Source organism: Acipenser ruthenus, chromosome 10 (genome assembly GCF_902713425.1).
Source record: "Acipenser ruthenus chromosome 10, fAciRut3.2 maternal haplotype, whole genome shotgun sequence".
Lineage (NCBI taxonomy): Eukaryota > Metazoa > Chordata > Actinopteri > Acipenseriformes > Acipenseridae > Acipenser > Acipenser ruthenus.
In genome coordinates, this window is record NC_081198.1 from 4,863,587 (window position 1) to 4,888,790 (window position 25,204).

The following is a 25,204-nucleotide window of genomic DNA, read 5'->3' on the forward strand; positions in this document are numbered from 1 at the left end:
TTCTTTAAATCAATTGTTTTATTAACAACAAGAAACTAATGATTTGTTCTAAAAATATAGTACAATTAGTATTTCACTACATCAAGTTACACCCTTGGCAGGAGGCAAAAAACGAAAACAATTTCCCCAATTCACATTTTTATTCAGCAGAAGATAGCTATTATCTACAGCGACAAGCTGAATGATTACACAGTACATACTCGCATCCCATTACATCCAGAAATGAAAACACAAACAAATGTGTTTACCTTTGCTTCCATTACATTCAATACTGAGAAACTCACAACTTTTTAGATTATTAAAACTAAAAACATTCTTTAGCAAATGTAACATAAAATAATTGTCAGCACCATTAGCACGTGTTTGCAATAATAATAATAATAATAATAATAATAATAATAATAATAATAATAATAAAAATAAAAATGCAGAAGATTCTCAGCATATCTTTATCAGCACACACCCTGACACAGTTAATCAGTTTAAATAAGGTAGTTTTACATCAGGGCTCTTAATAATAACAACTACGTTATTGAACAATGTAATAAGACAGAATACAATTTCACCAGCAAGCTTATTTGTATCAATTATTAATAGGCATGAATATTTTATTTTTATCAACTGAAATTTTCAGAAAAGGTCTCAGTTTTAATTCCAGGTTTTTTTTTGTTTTTGTTTTATATATATATTTTTTATTATTAGTATTTTTTGGGGGAAAAAACAGTCCTCTCGAGTTTTATATTTACAAAAGGATCTCACGTGTAAAATTGAATTTACATTTTTAACTGATTTTTCGTTGCATAAAACACTACTGGAAACCAGTTAACTAGACAAACGACTGAAATGTTCACATTGGTTGTTTGTGTTAGATAGTTAAGTTGAGATAACCAATAAGAGTCACCCTGGTTCTGGTGGGTGTGGCACCCATCTCAAATTATTGTAAAGATTATTTTCTGAAAATATTTTAAAGCATTTACAATGATCTCTACAGATAATGTTTAATACTGTTAGCCTGGTATGAAAATACTATCATTCTACCTAAAACTGTTTTAGTGTAAGGCTGTTTACAGTACATGCAAAACTGACCTACTACACACAAACAGTATTTTCTATAACTGGCTACGCACAGAATATGATTTGAGGTATGGGTTGTTTCTTTTGGTAGTGGATTCACACGGTGAATTACATGTACCATTGGAAATAAAAACATCATATCAATGACTATCCTTAAATTGTGTTTCGAACCCTGCAAAAATTCAGTGAAAAATACCCCAAATGACCAGCAATACAGAAGTGATGTGAGGGTTTAGACTCAAGAACAAGTTTTTATTTTATTTAATCTCTGGATAAATTTGACACTTTTTTTTAAAATGTTTTTTATGAATGATAGCAAGATGTTGATATAAAAAAAGTGGGTGGTACAGTGGGTATGCATTATAAAACATATATTCGGTATCTTTTGGATCAGAACATTGTTTTTAAGCTTTGCTTTAAATCACAGGACTGCCTGCGGCACCATTAAAGGAACTGCCTGTTCAGTTACTGAAGACACCTCTTTGGGTGGCACCACCTCCACCATGCCAGCACCAGTTCTTGGGACATTTGCGTTCATTATGTGCCGTTGTAAGTGTTTGATCCAATCCTCCTGGACAGACAGTGGACCTTGGAAGACTAGGTCACAGAACCTAAACAACATTTGTAAAACAGACCATTATAATATGTACCATGTGTTACAAAAAAACTTTTTTTTATTTTTTATGTACAATACATATAATAGGTAGCGTAAAGGTTGACAATTCGGAACACACCAAAATATACTAAAGGAATACCGAGGTTGTAAAACTAACTAGTTACAGAGGTTAGACAAAACAACCCTCCCCCCCCCAAAAAAAAAACTGCCACATATATTATATACATGGTTGATTCATTTGTCATGTAAAATACAATAGTATGTTTCAACTGTCAGGTGAATAGTGCACTCTCAAAAGTTAAGGCCCTTTATGGGTCACTCTTTCTGGAGAACTTGTAGATTTTCATCCCAACTGAGAGGCAGCAATTATCAAGAAACATTCACTCCAGAACAACTTACACCTTGCAGCCTGGGCATGTGAAATCCAGTGCCACCCTGCCTGGAAACATGGGCCTACCCCCCATTGAGAGGGATCTGTCAGCAGGTGTTTCTAATAGTCTGACCAGCCCCTGCTGAACAGCTTTAATCCGATTGATCTCCCTTGGTGCTCAAACTGAAGACTGGGCCCTACAGTTCCCTCCTACAGTGCACATTCGTACAGTACATTTCCGGCTGCAGGCCCATCCTTGAGGTCTCCAGCAACACCCTGTAATGCACTTCTCCAATTCTAAGTAACACTTGAGAAGGATCTGTAAGGAGTCTTTACCAAATGTCCTGAGGTCTGAATAGATCTTTATTCCAGGGACAAATGTACAAATCTCTACAGGCCTGAAGCCTAACCAGTGAATTATTTATTTATTTTACTTCTAGCAGCAACTACACCTTCTTCATTATAAAACTGAACATTCAGAAATAACTCAGAAATAAAAAGTATTATACCTGCAAGTTAGTCTGTAGGTTTCATCAGCTGTGTGAGGTAATGGAAACATCTTTTTCTTTGTTCCAGGCCTTGATCTGGGCTTCCTCTGTTTGCAGTCATAAGCTAAAAAAAAACAATAAAAAAAACAATAAAAAAAACAATAAAACAATGTTTCAAGTAATAGATATGCTTTACACAGTCTTCTAGATCGAAAGTGTTGTCAATTCCATTTTCATCCATAGTGATAATGTTCTTACATTCCTTTACCACATGCCAGTTTCTGCAAAAGGGACTGATTAAAAAATAAAAAATGAAATTCTATCACTAAACTAAATCGGGCACCGATTCAACAACAGATCAACTGTACTTACAATTACAAATTTCAACTGACTGTTGTAATCAGATGGCTCAGACTTTTGTAATCAGATGGCGACCATTCTACAGTATATGATATCACCTGTTACTTGAAAATGTAATTTAGTTATGGATGAATAAAGAAAAGCAACCAGAACCTGCAACCAGGTTAATTCAATGTGGTTTATTCTTGACTTATTCACTGTTTCATGTTCTGGGTGGGCTTGACATAGCAGCAACATTTAGAGAGAACGAAGTTGCAATTTGAAGGGTTGCTCAATGTCCAGTTGGGATCATCATGAAATCAGCTGGTCTTTTAATACAGGTTTACTTGATAAGATTGATTTATAAAAGTCTTACTTGTTCCATCCAGAAGTGCGGCCCTTTTCCTCCGTGCATAGGCTCGCACGTGGTTTGACAGACTAACTGCACTAGGAAACGTTGTGTTGCAATGCACGCAGATTTTCTTATTAAGTTCACCTTTTTCTGTATAAAAAAAAAATAAAAAAAAATTGGCAAAACACTTAAGGTTATGTATTTAATGCTGTGTAGGAAATGCTTTCATGCAAATCATTTTAACTAAATCTATATTTATGTTTGATTTTAATATGGCACTTGTAGGAGATTCAAATGATTCCTTAAAAAGAAAAAACAGTTTTAGCAGTAAAATATAAAGTGTTTTAGCAACAGTAACCAATGACTGTGACATATATCGAAGACTGCTAGAAAACAACAGCTTCCTTAAGTTTTACACCATAGGAAGACAGACATCTGTCTGGAAAATGATAGTATTGTTTTTTCATTAATTGTTTTAGACACTGTTAAACCCAATTTACCTTATAGGCTAAGTAGTTTTAAATGTCAGTACCTCTACCGGTTGCAGAACATTGTTTTATACTACATGCAAACTTTTCTCAAAATCAGACAAGCGATTCAAAGGATATTGCCAAAATAGTAGGATTAACAGCTCAATCAGGTGTTGTATATAATTGGATGACATTTTCATTGCTGTAAATAAGACAGCATGCAATTGTGTTCCCCTTTATTTCGACAAGCATAAAAAAATGATAAGCAAGCATAACAGATACATCACATAATCTGCATCGAACAATGCAATTACTTAATTTGAATTTCAAAAGATAGATGAACATTACAATAATTATATTGTGATTGCCTGCTCTCTTATTTGACTTTATTTGTTTAAACCCCGAGACGTTGGAGGTGGGGGAACCCAAGAGACAACAGTAACAGTACCTCTAAAATAAAAACACTTTTTTAAAAACTGTAATTCTTTTAACTCTTCCAATCCATTCCAAGAATGAAGCAGAGCACTTTTAACATTACCTAAATGATGAAGACTGTAGAGGTGTTAAAATTTACAAAACAGCTGCAAAACAAAACACTTTGTTTAAGGCGCTTGTACATTCATTACATTTAAATGTGCACAGAGTAATGCAGATTAGTTTGTTCTGTTCTGCTTCTTGTGTCTTTGTGTTAAATTAAAGATCATAGGGAGAATCATTACCAGCTACTTGAGATGTAACACGTCTAACTTGTATCCTACGTGTTTCGCTAAAACATTTCTTGAAATTCAGTACAGTGAAGAAAAAAAAAAAAAGTGACAGATGTTTTGACCAAAAGTCTTTTTCAAATGTCTTACAAGGAAACAAACAAAAACCACCAACACACTGCCCAAAAAAAAAGGGCCGTAGGGAACTTTGAGACTATAATTAAGAAAATATTACGAGGCCAGATTTACTGAGTTTGCTCTCGCTCCAGATACATTCCATGAATATCGTACATTTGGTACACTCTCCAAGATTTTCGTGGTGACAAAACAGCCCTATTTCAGAAGTTATGCCTGAGCCCTCAAATTAACATCCCGAGTTGTACTTGTGCTATCAGGTTTTTTACAAAAGCTTAGTAAATCTGACCTGTTACTGTTCTAAAAACCCTTACCTGGTTGCCAGCTTAGATCCACCTTCACTGGATGATGATGGGCTACAACATTCTCTTTGGAAGGAGACCCAGCAAGTCGCTTTCTCGCTGTGTGGGAGAGGTTCTGGTTCATGTCCCTTTCCTCTTCCATTTTCTTCTTCTTCTTCTTCAGAAGCTCAATCAGTGAACTTGAAGGAGGGCTTTTGACTGGTTTTGCCTCATTTGGTTTGTTTTCCAGACTCTGCTCTTCAAGCTGAGATGCAGATGTGCCCCATGGTTTTGTTTCCTGACTGGCGTGCTGAATTTTAACTGGTATTCCAGTGGGTGACAGGAACAGGCCGTCACTGGTGGCAAACTTTTGAGAAACGTATGGTCTCGATAAGAACTGTTTTTTGTTCAGAATCTTGACTATGTTTTTATATTCTTCTTTGTCTTGCATAATCTCATTTAAAATACATACAGGGGATTTACTCGCACTTTGTTTTGGTTGACCGATCCTTCTTAAATGACCTCGGATATGATTGGACAGTCCAGTCTTTGTGTCAAACCATCCTCCACATAAAGGACATGTGTGCTCAGTTTGTGATTCGGACTTCTCCGCTATCAAAACAAAACAACATTAACTCTCTTGAACCCATTCGGGCAAAAAAAAAAAACAACAAAAAAAAAACCAGCCAATTTAATTCAAGAAATAAGTTAATGCAAGACAATTGGACCACATTTGTCACATAGCACAGAAAAGGAATTAAGTACACATAACCAAGAACCATTTTTAATCTGAATTATGCACAGTTAAAGTTGTTTTTATTTTCATTTTTTATTTTATTTAATAACAGTAATAACGTTGCTAGTACTTATAAGTGGCAGGATTTTGTGTGGATATTAAAGCATGTCTTATCATTCTTTTAACCTAGATCCAATAATCCACTATACCCCACTTAATTTACTACTGTGTGCTAACTCTCCCTCTTTGATTTCATTGAATTACCCCCTAAAACAATGTATAGTTAGGCCCATGAGTATAAAAGAAAACAAAAACAAGGGAAACAAAAAACAGAAAAAAAATTACCTTTTTTAATTCGCCTTATAGTGCCAAGTTTTCTTCGTATGCGTGGCTTTCTGTCTTGCGATGCTACCTGCTCAGGTGAAACAGCATGCCGTGCGTTATAGTTCAGACCCACTCTGTGAAGATGCCCTCGGACGTGATTGGACAAGCCAACACCAGACTCAAAAATAGCAGGGCAGTAAGGGCAGGATTTACTCTCAACAGAAAACGGTGTCAAATCCAAATCTGAACAGGAATCATTGTGCGGCACCATACCAGATTCTTGAGTTTCTGAGCAAACTTCTGTTTCAATGCATTCCTCCTTCACTTTAAATGTGTGTATTGCTCCGCTATCACTCTCATAGGTATTACTGATGGAGCGGTTATCCAAACCCCTATCCCCTTTTACTGGACTCCTCTGCCTACGGATAAAGTAGTTCCTAGCGTAAGGGTTTTGCTCATTTTCACTGCAGTCTAGAAAATTGGCTGTAGCTTCGCTTGTATAGTCACTGAAGTCATACGTGTCTTCAAAGCTGTCTTCTGCAGGATCATCATAATAATAATCATCACTCTCCTCCTCCTTCACATGTGGGTTTAGTTTCTGTAAAACCACAGCAGTCTTTTTCTGAAGAACATCTGGATACTGATCATCAAGGATGCTGTCTGAATTCAAAACATCTTCTCCTATATAACTTTCTTCTTCTAAATTCCTGCCGACCAAGTCCTTACTTTGCTCCACACTCTGATCAGAATCAAAACCGGGAAAGAAACTACTGGATTCTTCTTCGTTTGAAACAAGAAGCTTAGCGTAGCTTGGGTTAGCATTTCGCTTTTTATGGTTTAATGGAAACAAGTTTCCATATTGTCGCTCTCTCTCTCTCTCATTGTAGTTCTCTTCTGCATCTCTGTAAAGACACCCTGTTGTCACATCAATTTCTCCAGCTTGCTGATGAAGGAATAGCTTGTTTTGCTTGTCAGTCCTTTGTAAATAAGATGATTTATTGGTAGAACTGCTTTGACTCCATTTAGCTGACAATGAGTTTATTGCCCCTTTCCTTGCTTTCTGTCTATTTAAATTATTTCTAAGGAGTCCTGAAAAACTACCAGACGAAGATGGCTTTTCGGGCACTTTTCTGAAAATGTCTTTCTCCAAACCGTATTTCGAATTCATCTGCAGTCTGTAGGTACTTGCTTTCTTGAATTCACTTATGGATTTCTGCTGTTCAATGGCAGCCGTAGACGTTTCACAGTTTTGCTGCTGATGTGTATATTCAACATGTTTTTTAAGGACATTTTCTCTTGATGTGTTGAAAGGGCATATTTTACAAGTATACGTTGTTGATTTTTTAAGAGAACTGTGCAAATCGTACTTCACTGTTACATTTTTCTCACCTTTGGTCTGCGGATTCTGTATAATTATGTATGTGGGCTTCACTGTAGCACCATGGGCATCAACGTGATGACACTCCAGTTCATGTTCGGTTACTGCCATGAAGTTACACTCCTCACAGCAGTAGTACCTTTTATCTTTTTGATGTGTTTTAGCGTGCTGAACAAATGTTTTGGGGCAATTGGTTCCAAATACACACTGTGGGCACTGTAATCTTGCATTCCTGCCTTCATCCTGCAGTTCTTTTAGACCTTTGATTTCCTCCATCAGCTTCTCTCGCCGCTCCTGGTGGATAACCATGTGTTTCAGTAGAGAGTTGCGATCACGAAACGAGCGTCCACATTCTTTGCATATAAAGGGCCTTGGAACATCCACATGACGAAACTGGGTGCTCCCATCTAAATGGTACATCATGTGTCTGTGCAAGTGCTTCTTCTCCTTAAAGTTAACATTGCATTTTGTGCACGGGTAAAACGACGGTTCTTGTTCAGCACCAAAGACTGGTGATGGCGCAGTCTTTTTCTTTGAAAACTTGTTTCCCACAAAAGGAAACTGGTCAGTCTTAACGGTGCTGTTTCTATCACGCCATTTCTTTGCTGGCGAGCTGAAAATAAGCTGCTTGATCGCCTCCACTGTCTCACAGGGGAAGTTTGTTCGAGAATCCACGGCTGTTTGCACTGCGGGCTTTTTTTTATAGGTGTGTACTTTGTTAATCGAAACATGGTTGGCAGAACTTGGTTCATATTCAAAAACATCCACTATTTTAGATTTTTTGGATGGATAATGTACATCAGAATAGTCATTTTCAGAAAGGTCTTCCATCTCGATTATATCCATCTTGCGCTTTCGTCTCCTTTCACCTGTAGGTTGGGGGGCTACATCTACCTCCTTCTCCAAATCGTGATCGTTATCGTCCAACAGGAACTGCATAAACTCTTTCTGAGGATCCCAGTTCAGGTCATGGTCGCTGTCATATTCATCCGAGGAGCTTTCTGAAGATGCCATTGCACATTCCATTCTTCTGGTATTCCTCATTTTAATCTCTTCACTTTTCTTTGTTTCACTGACGGGTGTTTCCTCTGCTTTTTCCTCATCTCCACTTGTCTTTTCCACCTCAGACTCGGTGGCAGCTGCACTAGGTAGCTGTATGCTGGCACCACTCAGAGTTTGGACAGGCACTATGTTGGGGACAAAAAACAGCAATGGTTCATGTGTTGTTTTCTGAGCTGCTGGCAGAGTGGGAATCTTAAGCTCATGAACTCTCTGTGAAACCTCAGGGCTTGAAACTTTAACAGGCTGCCCTGAGGTTTGGGCAGCACTTAATGAAACACTGCCTTTCTTCAGGACACAAAGCTTATTTGAGGTGGAGTGTGAAACAGGTCCATTAACAACAGTTCCTTTAGGCAAGGTGAGGTCTTCAATAGAAACAGCAGGAACACCACTATGTACAAATAGTGATGGCTGGGCTCCATTTAAGGCTTTTTCATAACTGTCCCCGGACAGCTGTTCACGCAGACTTGAAGTATTGTTCTTCCTTCCTTCCTGACTCTTTAATGATGTTGGTGTTGCATTCGGACGGTCACTAACACAGTCATAATTGGTCTCCTCATTAGCACCTGCATTCTCCTTCAAATCAGCCATTCTTACAGTTTATTCTGAAAAAAAAAATTACATTAATAAAAACAGATAAATGGATTGGACCATAACATAATCAGTAAATGACACACACTCTGGTCAGTGGAATTGATGCTCTTTGCTCCTGAATACTAGTCGACTACACATGTTAATAATATTCTCGACCACCTTGTGTGCAGTATTTTGATTCCTGAAAATAAGATTTACAGATGGCAATCCCATTATCATTCAACACCAATTTTCCCCATTTCCATGCATAACAAATCCCGCTGTTAGCTTTCAATACTCTAGCGGGGACTTTAATTGAGAAGAGAATAAGGATTCCACACCTTGGGTTACAACCTTCCTCCTTCTCCCTTTAAAACTCTCAGCTGTTGCTAAAATTGATCAATTTCCATGGGAACAAAACACACCTCCAATGAGATGGTATCCCATCTTATCACTCTAAAATGGTGCTAAAACTGTCCCCAGCATGAAGAGCTTGTGTTAAATACTCAGAACCTAAGAGGTGGGCACATACAAACAGGCGTTAAAAATCTGAAGCAAAAACATTAACGACTATAAAAACAAATACAGATATTTTTAAAATAAGATTTAATGTGGATGTCACAGACCTCTACTAGGATAACTTTGAAACCCTAGATATTAGAAAGAAGGCAGTTTCAATTTTACACAAAGAAATAATAGAAAAAATATGTAGCATGTACAGGGTTGTAGTGAAACACTGAAAAAAAAATCACTTTAAGTCTTTTAGTACTTAAAAACCTAAAAAAAAAAAAAAAATCGCAGTAAAAATAAGGAGACGTAATGTAGTCCATTAATTTAACTCAAGCCTAAAAAAGGAGGTGGTTGAAATCAATGTTTGTGTTTAAAAATGTCCAAGCCTGTTATAATCATACAGCTAGACAAATGTACGTTCAGTGATTTGACATTCAATACTAGCTTTTCGCAACAGGAAGCAACGTTGCTAACGAAGTGGTAAATTCAGTGTTAATGAGTGGCTTCACTGTTACCACCTCTGAGGTAAAACCTTCCGTGCTCCATATTCTACCCATCTGTTCTGGTGTTAGGGGTTCAGAGAAAGAACAGACGCCTCGCATTTAAAGCAAACTTCATTGGTACCCTCTGAACAGCAGGGTGGCAAGCTATCAGAATATTATGTCTGCTCTCAAATTATAAAGCTCATTAACAGGCTTTCTGTTTCAAAAGCCTGTACAAGTTTACTTCCTGATTCCATATGGAACAGTTTTGACGCTGAACATTTGTATGAATCTCTTTTTATTGATAAATTTGAGTTTTTTCTAACCTTTTCATTATATATATATATATATATATATATATATATATATATATATATATATATATACACATACATACATACATACATACATACATACATACATACATACATACATATAGACAACAGAAAACACAACCCTGAAACCTTTTTTTTTTTTTAACACAATACTGAGTAACAATTGTTTAAAATGGTTGTAAACCACTAGTTTATCAGCCCGATTCTAAACATGGACCTGAATCAGCATTTTTACATGGGTCTCTTAGAATTTGGTAAAGACTTTGCACCACCTTGTGATACACACACATTTTTCAGTTGAAAGTCTGCTGTTCAACCCATATGGTAAAGATAGTTACAGACCACTACTACAGTACATAAAACACAGAAATCTTATTGACTTGGAAACCTCAAATGTCAGTATAACTATCAGCACTTGCAGCAACACCCACATTACACTACATCTTGAGATTACAGCAGAAAAAAAGAGGTGATAATTGCATATTATCATAATTATTCTGATATTCCTCAGAGCAGGCTTCTTGGGCCATTTAATAAAAGCATTAAACTTCCTGTCAGCAATCCTTTGCAGCACACTTTTTTGTTCAAATAAATTATTACAGTATTTACAAGAAAGTATTAATTTTACACAATTCTTACCTTACACACTCACACCATTCTGCTAATACCCCAAGAAAAAAAGATCTAGAATCACAATAACATTCCGATAACCAAGATGGAAAAACGAAATACACGAGAATGCAAGTCATAAGAAATATAAGATGTTATATAAAAATACAATCACACATAAATCGGTCTGCTGTACAGTTTGTATCCCTACAGTTTTAGGTGAACACCTTAGGGTATATCCACATGAGAAAATAAATAATTCTGTTGAATTATGACCTTGATTGGAGGTCTTGAGGGATGGTACACATGCCATTGAGATCAAAATGGATGGTTTGCATCAAAGTCACCACATGCTGTTATTTTAATAGGTGTTAAGTTAGTGGAAAATGCATGCAGTCTGGACTTTTAAAACAGATGTATTCTTGGTCTAAATAAAATTATGAAAATTGATCAATTCTGTGCCAGGCAGGTCTGTGAGCATTTATAGAAACGATTTGTAGTAGATTTTCGGTAGCAGGGTAAAACAATAGGAATGTGGTAGTTATCTGCACTTATAATACTGAAGGCTTCTTCTACCTATTAACAGACACAAGTATTTTCTAGTTTTTTCCATACCAAACGTTCCCGTTTAGGAGAGATAAGTTGATTTAGAGTGTCAGAAAAAAGCCAAACATGCCATACAAAAGAAAGGAAAACTATCAGCGATGTTGACTTTCTACACAACTGACAGCTTTCTGGCCACAGCAGGGGAGGTACCACTGGGATCAGTCAGCCCTCCATGTCCAAACGCCTGAGTCAGGGAACTGCTTTGTTATGACGAGAGCGCCTACACACACACACAACAAAGGAGCTACAGAATATATATATATATATATATATATATATATATATATATATATATATATATATATATATAATTTTATGACATTAAACAACTTCTTAACGTACCGGTAACAGGAGCTATCGACTATACAATGCAATGGGAGCTTGTAACACCTTTCATGAGCAAGCATTTTAAAGCATTGTGCAAACAGGACAGCTATTGAAGCCGACACATCCGGATTCCCAAAGAGAACAAATGAGCTACTCAGAGTATTACTCAATAGGAATCTGTAGTTAGCAACGAGGAAATAACTAAAATCAGAAGAAACACTTACTAACAACAGTTTATGTGCAAAAAAGAAACGTGTGTGTGAGGTGGGGGCGCCTTTACTTTTATTTTGCTGATGGCAATGGCGTTTTAGGTTTAGAAAAAGGGCAAAAGAGAGGCCTAATGAAACCAATTTTCATAGTAATAGCATCTCCTCAATACAATGGGGTTGTATGTGTCATGAGCAGAAGCAACCGGGCTGTTATTGTGGATGACACCTGCTCAAATTATCTGTAGCCTTTCGTCAGGGAAAATAGCTTTTGCAACCATATAATAATTTCACGGTACTTACTGCAGTTGTCTGCTGTAAAGCCATTATGTAAGTTGCTTAACAATGTAAGTTAGTGATGACTTACACAAGTTCCTTTAAAAGCCACTAGTAACAAGCAGCAGCACAAGGTCTCTATTACCCAGAAGGCATCGGGTGATTACAGGACAGGCCTTGGCAAGCTGTTAAGAACGGAGTGTGAACCCGCAAATGTAAAAAGCAGATCCTATTGATTTTCAGTGTTTCACTACACTCCTGTACATAGTATTTTTTTTTCTATTATATTTTTGTGTAAAATTGAACATTGTAGTTGGAAACTGCCTTATTTTTTTTCTAATATCCTGGGTTTCAAAGTAATCCTAATAGAGGTCTGTGGCATCCCCAAATCGACCCCTATTTTTTATTTTAAATTCCGAACAAACCTTGTTGAATGTTGTCCATTCAATGTATTTTAGAGATACGGTATAAAGGAAGGTGTGTTCCAGTGTATTAAAATAAGACGAAACCCGTGGCAGGCACCCAACAGATGAAAGACGCCACCAAAGCTTAAGGGGGTATATTTCGTAGGGGAACAACTTATCACAGTAAAAAAAAAAACACACAGCATTGCATTCAATAGCTATGCCTTTTAGAATGAACGTAATTTAAAAAGGAAACAAGTTGTTTAGTCTTTTTTTTTATGCAAGTCAAGACTTGTAGGAATTCTTGTGAATGCTGGATCACAGCCAAGGGCTCAGCAAAAAACACAGTTTTATTTTACTACTGGGAGGTTGAATAAGAGCTGATCGATTGAAAAACTCACATTTGAAACCTCAGGATCAGAATGGCCAGCATTGTTTGAAGGGGACTCTGTTGGGGTAATTTGATTTAAAGAAAAGACAGAAACAATGGCCCATTTTTTTTATGGCTGATAGTGATAATTCTACAGCAGTCCTTACAGAAAGCAAACTCATTATAAAGCAAATGCCCTGCGACATCAAATGTTAAAGATAAGATAGTTTCTCAGGATGCCACAGGATGATATAAATCTGGCTACAAAAAACAACTGAAGGATAGGAAAATAAAGGGAACGATCAAGATTAAAAGACGGGAAGAATGCTTTGGAAATTAGGCAGTTTCCAAATACTAATTTTACACAAAATAAAGTAGTTATCATCAATAATAATAATAATAATAATAATAATAATAATAATAATAATAATAATATACAGACATACATCCTGCAAGTAACTACAAATAAATATGTCCATGTCTGTATACTTCAGCCTTTGCTGATTTAAAGTTTTGTCAGTGTTTTTCTTTTTTAGATGAACTCACACTAACCTTCAAAAACAAGAAGTCCCATTTTAAATACAGAAAACGCTGTGGTGCACTGATGGGAGTTTTGCTGATAAAAAAGGTAGGTTTTCTGTGATAAAAGATGACAGGTAACAAGTGACAGTTCAGAGCAGGTAAGTACATCAAACAACAAGTTCACAAGAAAAGAACCCTGTTCAGTTCTCTGGCAGAAGGTTTCCAGTGTGTTGAGCAGATTATGTCTTTTCTTACTGTTGACATGGCCTAATTTGCAGACTGTAGTGTGAAGGGGGATTAAACGATATACATTTTGAAGCATTAGAACAATACCTTCCCAATTAAATGGATTCAAAAGATGGTGATTCTCCAAAGTTTTGTTAAACCAAAACTTATTTTAACTGGCAAAAAACGTGGTGCAATTAAAAAAAAAAAAAAAGTTTATCATTTCTGACAATTTTTTTTTAATACATTAACTAAATATTTGCAAATATTTAAGTTGCTTTTAATACTTTTGGATGTAGAATTGTGTAATTTGTTTTGTTTACATGTTATTATGTCTAGTTTGGAATTTGTCTTTTATTGTACAAGAGATTTAATCTCAAGCAGTTCTGGCTGTTATCTCATTCAATGTGGTTTATATTCAGTTGTCAGGCCTCTCAGAATATTTATTTACAGAGGGATATTCACAGGCGTGTTAAAAAAAAAAATTATATTAAAAGGTTTGGAAAGTAAGTATCTATAGATAGACTCTTTCTGCCGGTCCTACATTGTTAGAGCCCGTTATCATAAAGCCCAAAAACTTACATAAATATTTGTAGTGTTAGGATGCCATTGTAAATTACATCCGGTTTGGAGAGCAGCAACAGTAATTCAATCTAATGATTCAACACACTTAAAATCAGGCACTCTATTTTAACTTTTCAAACTTTTGAAAAATTAAAAGGAGAAAAATGGAAGCACACTTGGCCATTAAAAGGAATTACAATTTATTTACACATACTTTTAGATGAAAAAAAGAAGAAAGGTTTGTGAAAACAGTGAAGGCTCAACTTTCTTGATTTTCCGTGATGTGTGATAAAAATTTGTAGGTGTCCTTGACACATGAATATGTTGAAAAATTACTATTTTTTTTTGCAGTTGCAAATAACCAGCAGTTTCTTCTAGCTGTGATTCAACACTAATTAAAGCTGCTAACAAGTTTTTGCTTATTATATACTCAGTTTTAGAGTTTCATTTACTGGTGCTGAGACATCCGTTTAGTATACATTTCAATAATTATGATGTCACACTTTAAAAGATACACAGTGTAGCCTACTTATTTTTTTCTATTATTAGACCAGAGGTATGCTGTAGTTTGTTTTCTGGTTTTGCTTTGATTAACAAATTATTAGTAAACCCATACAGCAGTATTCATTAGGCAATTCAAATAAAAAAACAGGTTAATCAGAGTGTTACTAATTCTATCAATAATAGTGGTTCTGAATGCCAAAGTACACTCAGCATGCATTTAACAGCAAGTGTGCTCAGCCAGTGTATGGACTTAATTGCATCTAACCTCTGCACTCCAGAAGCAGGTTTCTAAAATATCACTTCAAGCTCCAGGAGAAAAAAAAATGATTGCTTCTTGCAAAATTAATGAGCAAAAGTGTTCTCAAACTATAACTTTGATAGCAAAGCCAAAGGTTTAGGTGCTTTGCTACCAATTTAGTGGCAAACTTTTGCCCTTACCCTTTCAATCCATAGCAGCACAGAATTTAAATTTTGGTTAATTGGTGCTCAATGTGTGAAAACCTTCCACATCAATACAACATTCTTGTGGGCTTGGTAATATTGATTCTAGCATCTCTTGCAGCCCACAAATAAACGTCTCTTTTCACACTTGTCTTTAGACTCTCAATGAACAGCAAAAACATCTCAGACACCTTTTGATTATTAAGTGGACGATTTTCTTATTTTGTGGGTTCCAACAAATGCAATTATATATTGTGATAGCAAAGCACTATATTGTCAGTACTCAGTCTGTTCTGAGTTATCATTAATGTGTCCTTGTAGAACCTGCCATGTACAAAAATACATATATATAAACAAACAACTAACTTATATTATTGTTGCAGAGTATACAGAAAATAGAGTCCACATAGATCCCACTTCAAACATTGTGACTTACTTATTTTTCTACTTTCATATTAATATTAGATATAGTCCCTTTATTAACGTAATATGGATATTTTTCCACAAAAAAATTATAGTATCATTGTACTATTGAGAATTCTGACTAATATTAATTGTACAATGCACCATAAGAAGGGAACGTAAATAAATATTATTGGAAAGTTATTTTTTGTTCACAGGAAAAAATGTAATGTACAGTAATGCAAGACTAGTGTCTAAATTATACACTGACACAACCGGATTTTTAAAAAAAACCCATAATTTAAATACACTGGCCATACTCTGCCACCAAGTGGCTAGAACAGAGTCATGCCAGTAATACCAGTAATACTGTGACAATGTAAGGATTTAGAGTCAGGTTAATGACATTTTAAAAAGTACTGTACTTTTAAACATACAGGAAATCTAAAAATAATGTGCAGATATTAATCAAATAGTATACCAGAAATTAATTTGTAAAGTACCAGTGTTAATAAAATACTATAAAGTCACTTAAAAAAAAAAAACTAAAAAAAAATTCTATTCCATACAACTTTACTGTTGATGCACTATAATGCCAATATTTGCATAGCAAGCGTGACTCGTTTAATTTCAAATTGCTCAATTCACCTTTTGCCTTGCCTTAGCTCTTGTAGCTGCACGTGGTTCGATACATCAACTCCCCCGCGTGGACCTCAGGCACGCCAGGAGTCCCCATCCCTACAGGGAGGTGGGGGTCTGATATGCACTGGTGTTAATTGCAATGTAAAATACATTATCTTATGGCAGGGGAAACTATTAGGACACTACAAGGAATACAGTACCTGGTGTTGTAATAATCTCACGCAGTTTGTACTCTGTAAAGTATTATTTTTATTTGAAGCAAACCTTCGCTCTAGACGGTGGTACACTTAGAATTGGACAACCAGAAAATCTAAATGAAGTACCATCATTGTTTGGGTCCTAGAAAATTGTGCCTACCAGTATCTCAGACCTTTCAGACTTTTTAAATTGATCAAACTTGTAATACTTTGAACCGTGTCACTTGAAACACCGTAAACCTCATTCACTTATGGATTGGAAAGGACAAACAAGTATACAATGGTACTAAAGTCAAGTACAGACAATGATAGAAATTGTTTGCGAATAAAGACAAATGTGGAAACCACTTAAAGGTCAGTTACCAGTGTAATTCATATCAAGTACAAAAAAAAAAAAAATCCATTCAAAATATGCCCTTTCCCATTTATACAAAAAAACAAAACTACAACAAAATGCCTAACAGTTTGGCTTGCAGGCATGTCAAAATACAAGGCAACCTACAGAATTATTTTTATTATTATTATTTTTTTTAATTTTAGAGTGACCAATACTGTTTGAAGTGTGTCTAGGAAGTCCTTTACTTTAGTGCAGTAGTTCCAATATACAAACAAAAATTGTACTAAACAAACGACCGTTCGGTCCAAAATCTTACAGAACAATTTCAAGTGATAAAAGCGTTCCGCCTATGGGAAGATTGGGGAATCTTTGAATTTTCTCCCTTTGAAAATTTTGTATGAACAGCTGCAGCACAATTTTCTTTGAGTTTTTCCAGCCTCGCTGTTATTGTTTTATGGGCCGGCACAGTATGGCTCAACAAATTTCATCACATCTCGAAATCCAGTCTGGAAATTCAACGGCTGCTTGTCTTAAAAACAAACTTATACAATAAAATACTTGTTTTTGTGCCAAATGTAATCTAGGTGAATTGTACAATCCAAAGAATGATATTTTGTGAGATCTGAATAATATTTTGAGAAATCGATTAATATGACAGGTTTCACTGTCTTTTGCGATATGTACTGACTTTAGAGCTCTGTAAACATAATACTACTCAAACATGCTTATTTTAAGACAGACGTGTAGTGGACAAAAAGTTGTAATAACATATTTATTTTGCAATTGAGGATTACTGGGATAATCTTACATCAATTTCAAAACTGCTGCATTCACGTAGGAGACAACGTGATCACGCCGTTCGGCCCAATCTACAGGAAATGTTATTGATGTTTACGTTTTACTGCCATCAGTAGCTCCATCCACAGTAATTTCTGAATGTTTTCATTTCAAATGGTGAAGCACTGAACTTGTGTTTTTGTGGTACGCCAATTATTTACATACCACGGTTTTCTCAACTGGTTCCTCAAAATACTTCCAACGTGGCTTTGCCTCGTTCCTTTGTTTAGAGATGCCATTTTTTTTAAATGTACTGTATACTACTACCTTTTGGGGAAATTAAAATGCAAGCTGTTACTTAATCATACTTCATATGGAGGTTGCAAATTGAACATAACACAGCCAACGGATGCAAGTGTTTTTATAAGGTAGCCCACCTGTGCAGCACCTTGGGCACTAAAGCTGAAAACATAAGATTATGAAGAAGTCCACGCTGCATAAATTAGTTTCCTCCTAAAGAGTTTTCTTTTTTAAATGTGTAATTTATTTTTTATTTTACCACTACTTTACCACTCTGGAGTCACATCAGTCTGGGGTCAATCATTCAGCCAGAACACAGCTTATATTCTGGGCTGTGCAAGATACTGATGAAGAGACCACGTTCAGCACAATAGATGGATTTGTGTTGGTTTGACTGAGATTAAAGCAGAATGTTGTTACAACGCTTTAGACATTTATGATGGTATGTGTATGAACAACAGTGACCACTGCATTCCAGCTAAGTAAGCAACGGGCTGGAGCGCCACACCCTTCCTTGCAATGTGTTCAACATTTACAAATAGAGACTGTGTTTTTGCAAGGGTGTTCAGCTCCCAATATAATACTCATTTTGGTGTAGTGACTGCTTATCTATCAAATGTTGTGTCAGCATTAGCAAGAATCCCACAATGTAGCATCTGAATGAATGAATAATGTCAATCTTACCAATCCACTCACAAAAACACATGTGTTTCTTGTTCTCATCTGAAACCTCACCTGCAACAGAAAATGAAAGAACTGTTATTGTTGCATACAATTACAGTTTTGTCAAGATTCAATGATTTCTTATCACTATCTTAACACACTACAGGTGTCAAGTCACTACCAGAACAAAGTAAGTTACCTTGGCCACCATCAAAGCAAATGACCATGTAAAGATGTATCACCAGTCCAGATCTCTGCACAGGTAGGTCACCCACCATGACCACAATGCTTGTCTCAAGAATGTCGATTCCAAGTTTCAAATCAATTAGAGGAGTGGTTCTCAAGATAAAGCTGAAGCTAAAAAAAAGTTTTAGCCACGACTTACAGTATGGAAGAACATACACAACCACCTCCACTACTGTATATTCCTGTGAACAATAAAAAATAAAAAAAATCTGGTAGCTATATCAATGACAAGCCTGCTTTGGGTTGCCTGCAAAGCCTTTATAAACAATGAATACAGCTCAGCGCTTAGGAACAGTAGGGTAAAAATAATGAAGACATTATTCCAGTGGTGGAATGACCTTCCTACAGATGTCAGGACTGCCCAGTCCCTGACCACATTCCGGCGCCTCCTTAAGACTCACCTCTTCAAAGAGCACCTGTAGAACTCCTCTGTTTGTATCCTGGGACACTATCACCCTTCATGTAAATGTGCTTTATTTTGCTCTTCTCAGCCCCTATTTTACTGCATTTAATCCTGTACTTCAGAATACTGTAATCTGCCAAGTTTTTAACCTGTAGTACTTTGTATTTAATCACATCCTGATGTAACTATCACTATTTAATCATATCCTGATGTAACTATCATTATTACCTGCTGTATTATTGAATTGTGGTTTGTCAAACTTGTACTTTACTTGAACAAAAGTTATTGTATTTCTTGCTCTTATTGTATTACTTGTATTGTAACGCTTGAAATGTTTTTGCTTACGATTGTAAGTCGCCCTGGATAAGGGCGTCTGCTAAGAAATAAATAATAATAATAATAATAATCTGATTTTAACGAGTCATGTGACTTACACCGAGTAGGTAGTGTGAAAGAATAAAGTACATGGCTCACTGAAGAGAAAGTCTGTCACTCCAAGTCAACATGTGCTCCTGCTCAGTAAGCAATGCTTTCTTTCCTCTATGCTTCATCTTCTGACCAACCCACCTAATCCTATTTCTGTTCTGGCTACTGCCAAGCATGGTGATTCCTGACCTAAACACAACCATCCATTCGGTCTTAGGCGTCTCACTAGCCCAGACTGCCTGTTGTGATCAATTGTGTTGTGTTTTTTGTGATGTGGATCAATGTCCACTAGAGGACAAACTGATCTTTCATTTTTCTCATAGAAAATCCTTTATTTTGTCATTACAAATGCCTCTGCCCTTGTGCACCTGGAATTAGATATGGGTCATTCCATGCCAACTCCGTTACCCATCCGTCTCAGATTTTCCTAGACAATTTCACCTGGGGGTTTTCAGACACGCTGAGTTCAGAAATGATAGCCATTTTTTTTTTTTTTTTTTAAATCTCCTTCGACCTGTGACCTTGCAAAAGTCAACCTAAAGTGAGAAAGGGATCTTGACCAGAAAAATCACCGTGGGTGCAATTTAGATGCTACCATCATGTGTAGCACCTCGTTCTATGTGTAATGAATAGGGCTTTTCAGAAAAAAATACTAGGAGCACCCTACTCACTTCTGGCAAATTGCAAGACGAGGGGTAACTGACGAGTTTTATTCGATCTTCAGCCTAACCCTTTACCCTGTAGGGGATGTGGGTCCTAAAATGTAAGTATTGCTGTAAGAACCTTAGGAACCAGTCTTCCAAAGTCCCACCACTGGTCATTAAACCCCCTTGAATTTTGAATTTTTGCTATTTGTTTAGGCCAAAAAATCACCCAAAGATATGTTTGGATAGATGTTGATGAGATCTACAAGCATCAAGCAAAATATGTTGGTATCCGAGGATTTTGGATTTTTGAAGTTGCATTTGTCATGCATTCGAGCATTGCTTTGGCCACTTTGGTGAGGTTAAAGTACAGCAGGAAAGATTTCTTTCTTTTTTTTTTTTTTTAAGAAAAACCATGAATTTAGTTTTTAAAACCCAACTAAGTAAGGTTTTGGTAGTTTCAAATGTGTCATCGTAACAAAGAAGTCCCAAGTCCCATGCAAGTTCATAACCCCTCAGCTCCAAGCTAGTGCCAGTGGAAGCATATACTGTTACTTTTTCCTCTAGATCAATCCTCAGAGAATGCAAAGTTGAAGAAATAGCCAGTTTGGATAGTGCTATGTGGCACTTTAGCCTCACCAGAGTGGCCATAAGCAATGCTTGAATACATGACAAATGCAACTCAAAAATCTAACAAAAATCCAAAAACCCTGGATACCAACATAATTTCTAAACTCAGCGTGTCAGAAAAACCCCAGGTGAATTTTTCTAAGAAAATCTGAGACGGATGGGCAATGAAATTTCCCTTTTCTGGTTGAGTTGGCGTGGAATGACCCATATTAAGTCGGTTATGATCGGTTCGTTTTCTATCAACACCCACGTACATTTTCAGGCCCGGGCAAAGTTTTTAAGCCACGCAAATGTTTGGGAAATCTTAACTGTTGCATCCCTAACTGGAATGCAGGTCCCTATGTTTCTACATATTGATCAATCAAATAACAGCTCCCATACCAACTACTGTACAAACATAATGCAATTAACATTTAGTAAGAAACAACTCCATTTCTCAACAATGTATTTCTACGGTTGGAAAATGTTAACTCCACTTTACAATGGTCTAATGCACTAATGAACTCCTGAATACTGCACGTGTCATTCCACAAAATGTCTGCTTGAAAGAGCTTTTTTGTGCAGTTCCACTTTTAATCACTAGAGGGATTTTTATAAAGATTTGCATTTCTAGATCACAATCAGCTTTACAGCACAAGTAAAGAACTAATAATGACTACTCTTCTCCAAAGTAAATACATATAAGTGAGTAAATCTTGTCTGCCAGATCAGCTAAGCTTTTACAGCCTAAAGATGCATACAGTACGCGATAAAATCCCATAGAATGCTGTTATAAAACAAGTAATTATAAATTATATAAACGTTTTGCCAGCAAAGATACATTTCACATACACACTAAACCACACTTAATATTTCAATATGCCTTTACTGAAAATATGTTAAAATACTATTTTTTTTAGTAATTTAGTCCTATGCTATATACTCTAATCTTTTCAGCTTTCATCAGTGTTTGGATCCAAACGTCTGACCCCAAACCTCATCTGGATAACATGTTTGTTTGATCTATTTACAGCAGCTCAGACTTTCTGTAGAATATCATAACATTGGGTTGCAGGCTCACGTTGTTGTGCCCTTTCCTCCATGCTTGAAGTGATATTTTGCACTCATACTTCTGCCTTGAGAGTTGAAGCAACAAACTTCAAATGCTAACCTAAACTGATTTTATTTTTCAGAATATAGGATTTTAACCTAAATTCAATTTTTAGAACACATGCAAATGATTTTTTTTGTGGATGATTCAAAAGTACTTTTGGCTCTGTAAGGAAGTGCACAGGTTCACATGATGGAGGAAATGCCATGTAAGGGTGAAAGCACTATAGTAGCAAGTAATATTCAGCAGGAAAAAGCTGTAGGCCACCAGTTTACTCTTTCACTTTACCAGTTAAAAGGCTGGAGGTCCATATATGAATACAATACAAATAAAACTTTGTTGAATTTATACTGAACCATTCAGCTTGAAACCCGACAAGCCAACATGGCTTACCATTGGGCCTACGGGAAAAGGGCACACTATGTTCAGCTAAGGTTTGAAGATGTGAACAACCGTGTGCAACAGACACCAAGGAATTGTAAATGAGCACTCTTGAGAGAAATGCCAAAAACACAATATTGTTTGAGATCTGTTATACTGTAGTGATAGTTGCCTTGAATGAGACCATGGCAACTGGCATCACATCACAAGCAAGGGATTTTTAGGAAATCGGTTGTTTTTTCATGATTGGCATCATATAGCATTTCAATCCATATTCTGTACTATATGCATCTCGTACTTTGATAATAATGGTGATGTTACTGTAATAAGAGCTTTTCAGCGAAGTTATCTTTCCTAGACTTCTATACTGGTTTGTAAATCAGTGTCGAAAGAGTTAAAGCAGTGTAAATAACCAGATTTATCAAATGATGAGAAACATTTTAATAAGTGGTTTTTAAAATATGTACAATTATCAAAGGCAGGTCTTCAGATTGTAGGTGTTCCTATCAATGGGCCGAAAAACATTATCACTGCCATGCATTCATTATTTTGCAGTACTGGTTTCATATAAAACATAAACACACACACACACACAAGCAGTACAACAACATGACTACCAAAATTGGATACTTGCCTTGCAACCGAACAACATATTCAAATGAGTCTGCACAGTATTGAAATGCATGCCATTATTATTTATTCCAATTAGGCTGTTTGATTACCACATTTAAGTACAAAATGGTTGCCTGTCAGCAAAAAGAAGGTCAGTGAGAGTAGGTTCAAGCAATTAATGGAAATGAGGTTGTTTCACTTTCACTTCACAATGGAAGCCTCACATAGATGCCATGTCTGGACTAGTACAAAAGGCATGGACTTACCTACTGGACTAGTATAAAGGGCACAGATTTACCTACAGGAAACCTTCCATTTCAAGCACTTGCGTCTTCCCATGTGGAATGAACAGGTGCAATATGTTTGCATATTCAAATAGTTTACAAAAATATCTGCTAAAAAAACAAAAAAAAACTAACAAAAAAAATCTAGAATATATATTTGTAAATTGCAAAACAATTAGTGACAACATTCAACCACAAAGCTCCACAATAACTGGAATAATAATAATAATAATAATAATATAGTCTTCATGAATGTTCCAGCAGCTGGCACTGTTGAACGCAAAATTATGTAAATATATATAAATTGAGCACAACAGTTCAATATAAAACTGCCCATAGAACTCAAGAGATTTGAAAGCTACTATTTCCTTTCTCACTCACTTTGTATAACTTATGGTAAAAAGTAATTAAGTTGGACACCAAGGGCGCTGGAAACATATGCAAACGCATTTGGGTTTGAAGTAATCAAATCAAAGTCGACTTGCGTCTGTTCTGACAAGGAACTGCAGAGGCTGGGTTCATGCTGAAGAAAGATGAGAAGCAATACGCGCAGGTACTGTGATGCGCCCAATTGGACCTAGGAAGTTTGATGTGGAGACTGCCAAAGCACTGAATGCAGCAACTCATGAGGTGTCAATTCTAACTAGAAATGCGCTTCAAAATGTATCAATAGCACAAAATACTGTATTGTTTTCCATTACTTGTACTGAAATAATCCCGTTTTTAAATGTAGGAGTCACTCCTTACACTTAAAACGGGTAAAATCTTCAAATAAAAACAAATTCGTGTGGCGCTGGATTTTTTTTTTTTTTTTTCTCTTACAAAAAGCTCTTGAAAACTTTTGTGTTTGCAGACATGCTTAATAATATAACAGCACACACGTCTTAGAATGGGTCTGTCCATTTGTTTAGCCATTGTGAAAACTGGCATGGTACAGAATGGTATCGAAACATAATCCATTTGCCCAAACACCTGATAAATATGTCTGGCTCTTCTGCTCATTACCTCTCGTGCTGTTATGTGTGCAGCCGTGACCATAAGCTCCATACCAAGGACCCAACCAACACAAGACGCGGCATGCTGAAAATAGCGCGGGGCGCTTCAATATCAAACCAAACCACTGAATATTTTCAAGCGTAATTACAGACCTACCTTTGTCTTTCGGAAAACGTTAACAGTATGTACATTAATCGTTACACCTGATTATTGTTCGCTATCGTCCTCCATCCATTTCACAGCCGCCATTTTGCTTGCTCTTCTGCAGGCTAACCCATTCATCTTTAAGGGATGTTCAGTGACCATGCTTAACTCACAGAAACAGGTCAGCGGTTAAAATGTGACTTTCTGGGTATATTTTAGGCATCTATAATACAATTTTACAGTTTACAGAGTTTACTGATTTCTGTAATTGTTGTCCAATTTGAATAGTTTAGTTTGACCTGATACAAAGAAAAATGTCCTCCCCAGTTCGTAGAATGGAAGACTCCAGTCAGGCAGCAGGAACATTCTTGGTAAAAGTGGCAGCTTGGAAGATTGGAAAAATGGTGGGATAGCATGGAGCAAACATCGATTTGTAACTGAATTTTATATACAATTCACGGACCGCTAGTAAAGCATTATCTATATGCAAAACATATAGCTGGTTTAATTAATGCAAATGTTTTACTTAGGCTTAAAATCAAGTGAATGAACCTAAAGAACAAGCCTTAGTCAAGCAGAAAATGTGCCAAGCTGCTGGCTGGACAGATTTATGCAAAATATATTTTTATATATTTTTTAACAAAACGGTGAACCACAGAGGCATCGACTCCCTGCTTTTAAAACTCAATGCTAAGCAGTCATAACACCCTGGGGACAGGGCTTGTTTTAATTCACTTTCAGAATGTTTGA

At 36.3% G+C, this 25,204-nt stretch overlaps 1 protein-coding gene across 7 annotated transcripts; it reads right to left on the minus strand.

The window, feature by feature from the left end:
* On the minus strand, positions 1-24,629 carry LOC117412369 (zinc finger protein 644-like). 7 transcript variants are annotated; one of them, XM_059031564.1, is made up of 10 exons: positions 24,467-24,629; positions 18,620-18,670; positions 16,331-16,448; positions 13,577-13,661; positions 13,056-13,102; positions 5,911-8,931; positions 4,863-5,441; positions 3,264-3,389; positions 2,570-2,672; positions 1-1,685 (listed from the first exon to the last, which is right to left on the minus strand). In XM_059031564.1, exons 6-10 carry the CDS (start codon positions 8,915-8,917, stop codon positions 1,496-1,498), a joined length of 4,005 nt encoding a protein of 1,334 aa, XP_058887547.1. In that variant the 5' UTR covers positions 8,918-8,931; positions 13,056-13,102; positions 13,577-13,661; positions 16,331-16,448; positions 18,620-18,670; positions 24,467-24,629; the 3' UTR covers positions 1-1,495. The 7 variants fall into 7 exon arrangements, with proteins under 7 accessions (XP_058887547.1, XP_033876606.2, XP_058887546.1 ...); XM_034020715.3 differs by lacking the exon at positions 16,331-16,448; XM_059031563.1 differs by lacking the exon at positions 13,056-13,102.
* Between the last annotated feature and the right edge of the window lie 575 nt (positions 24,630-25,204).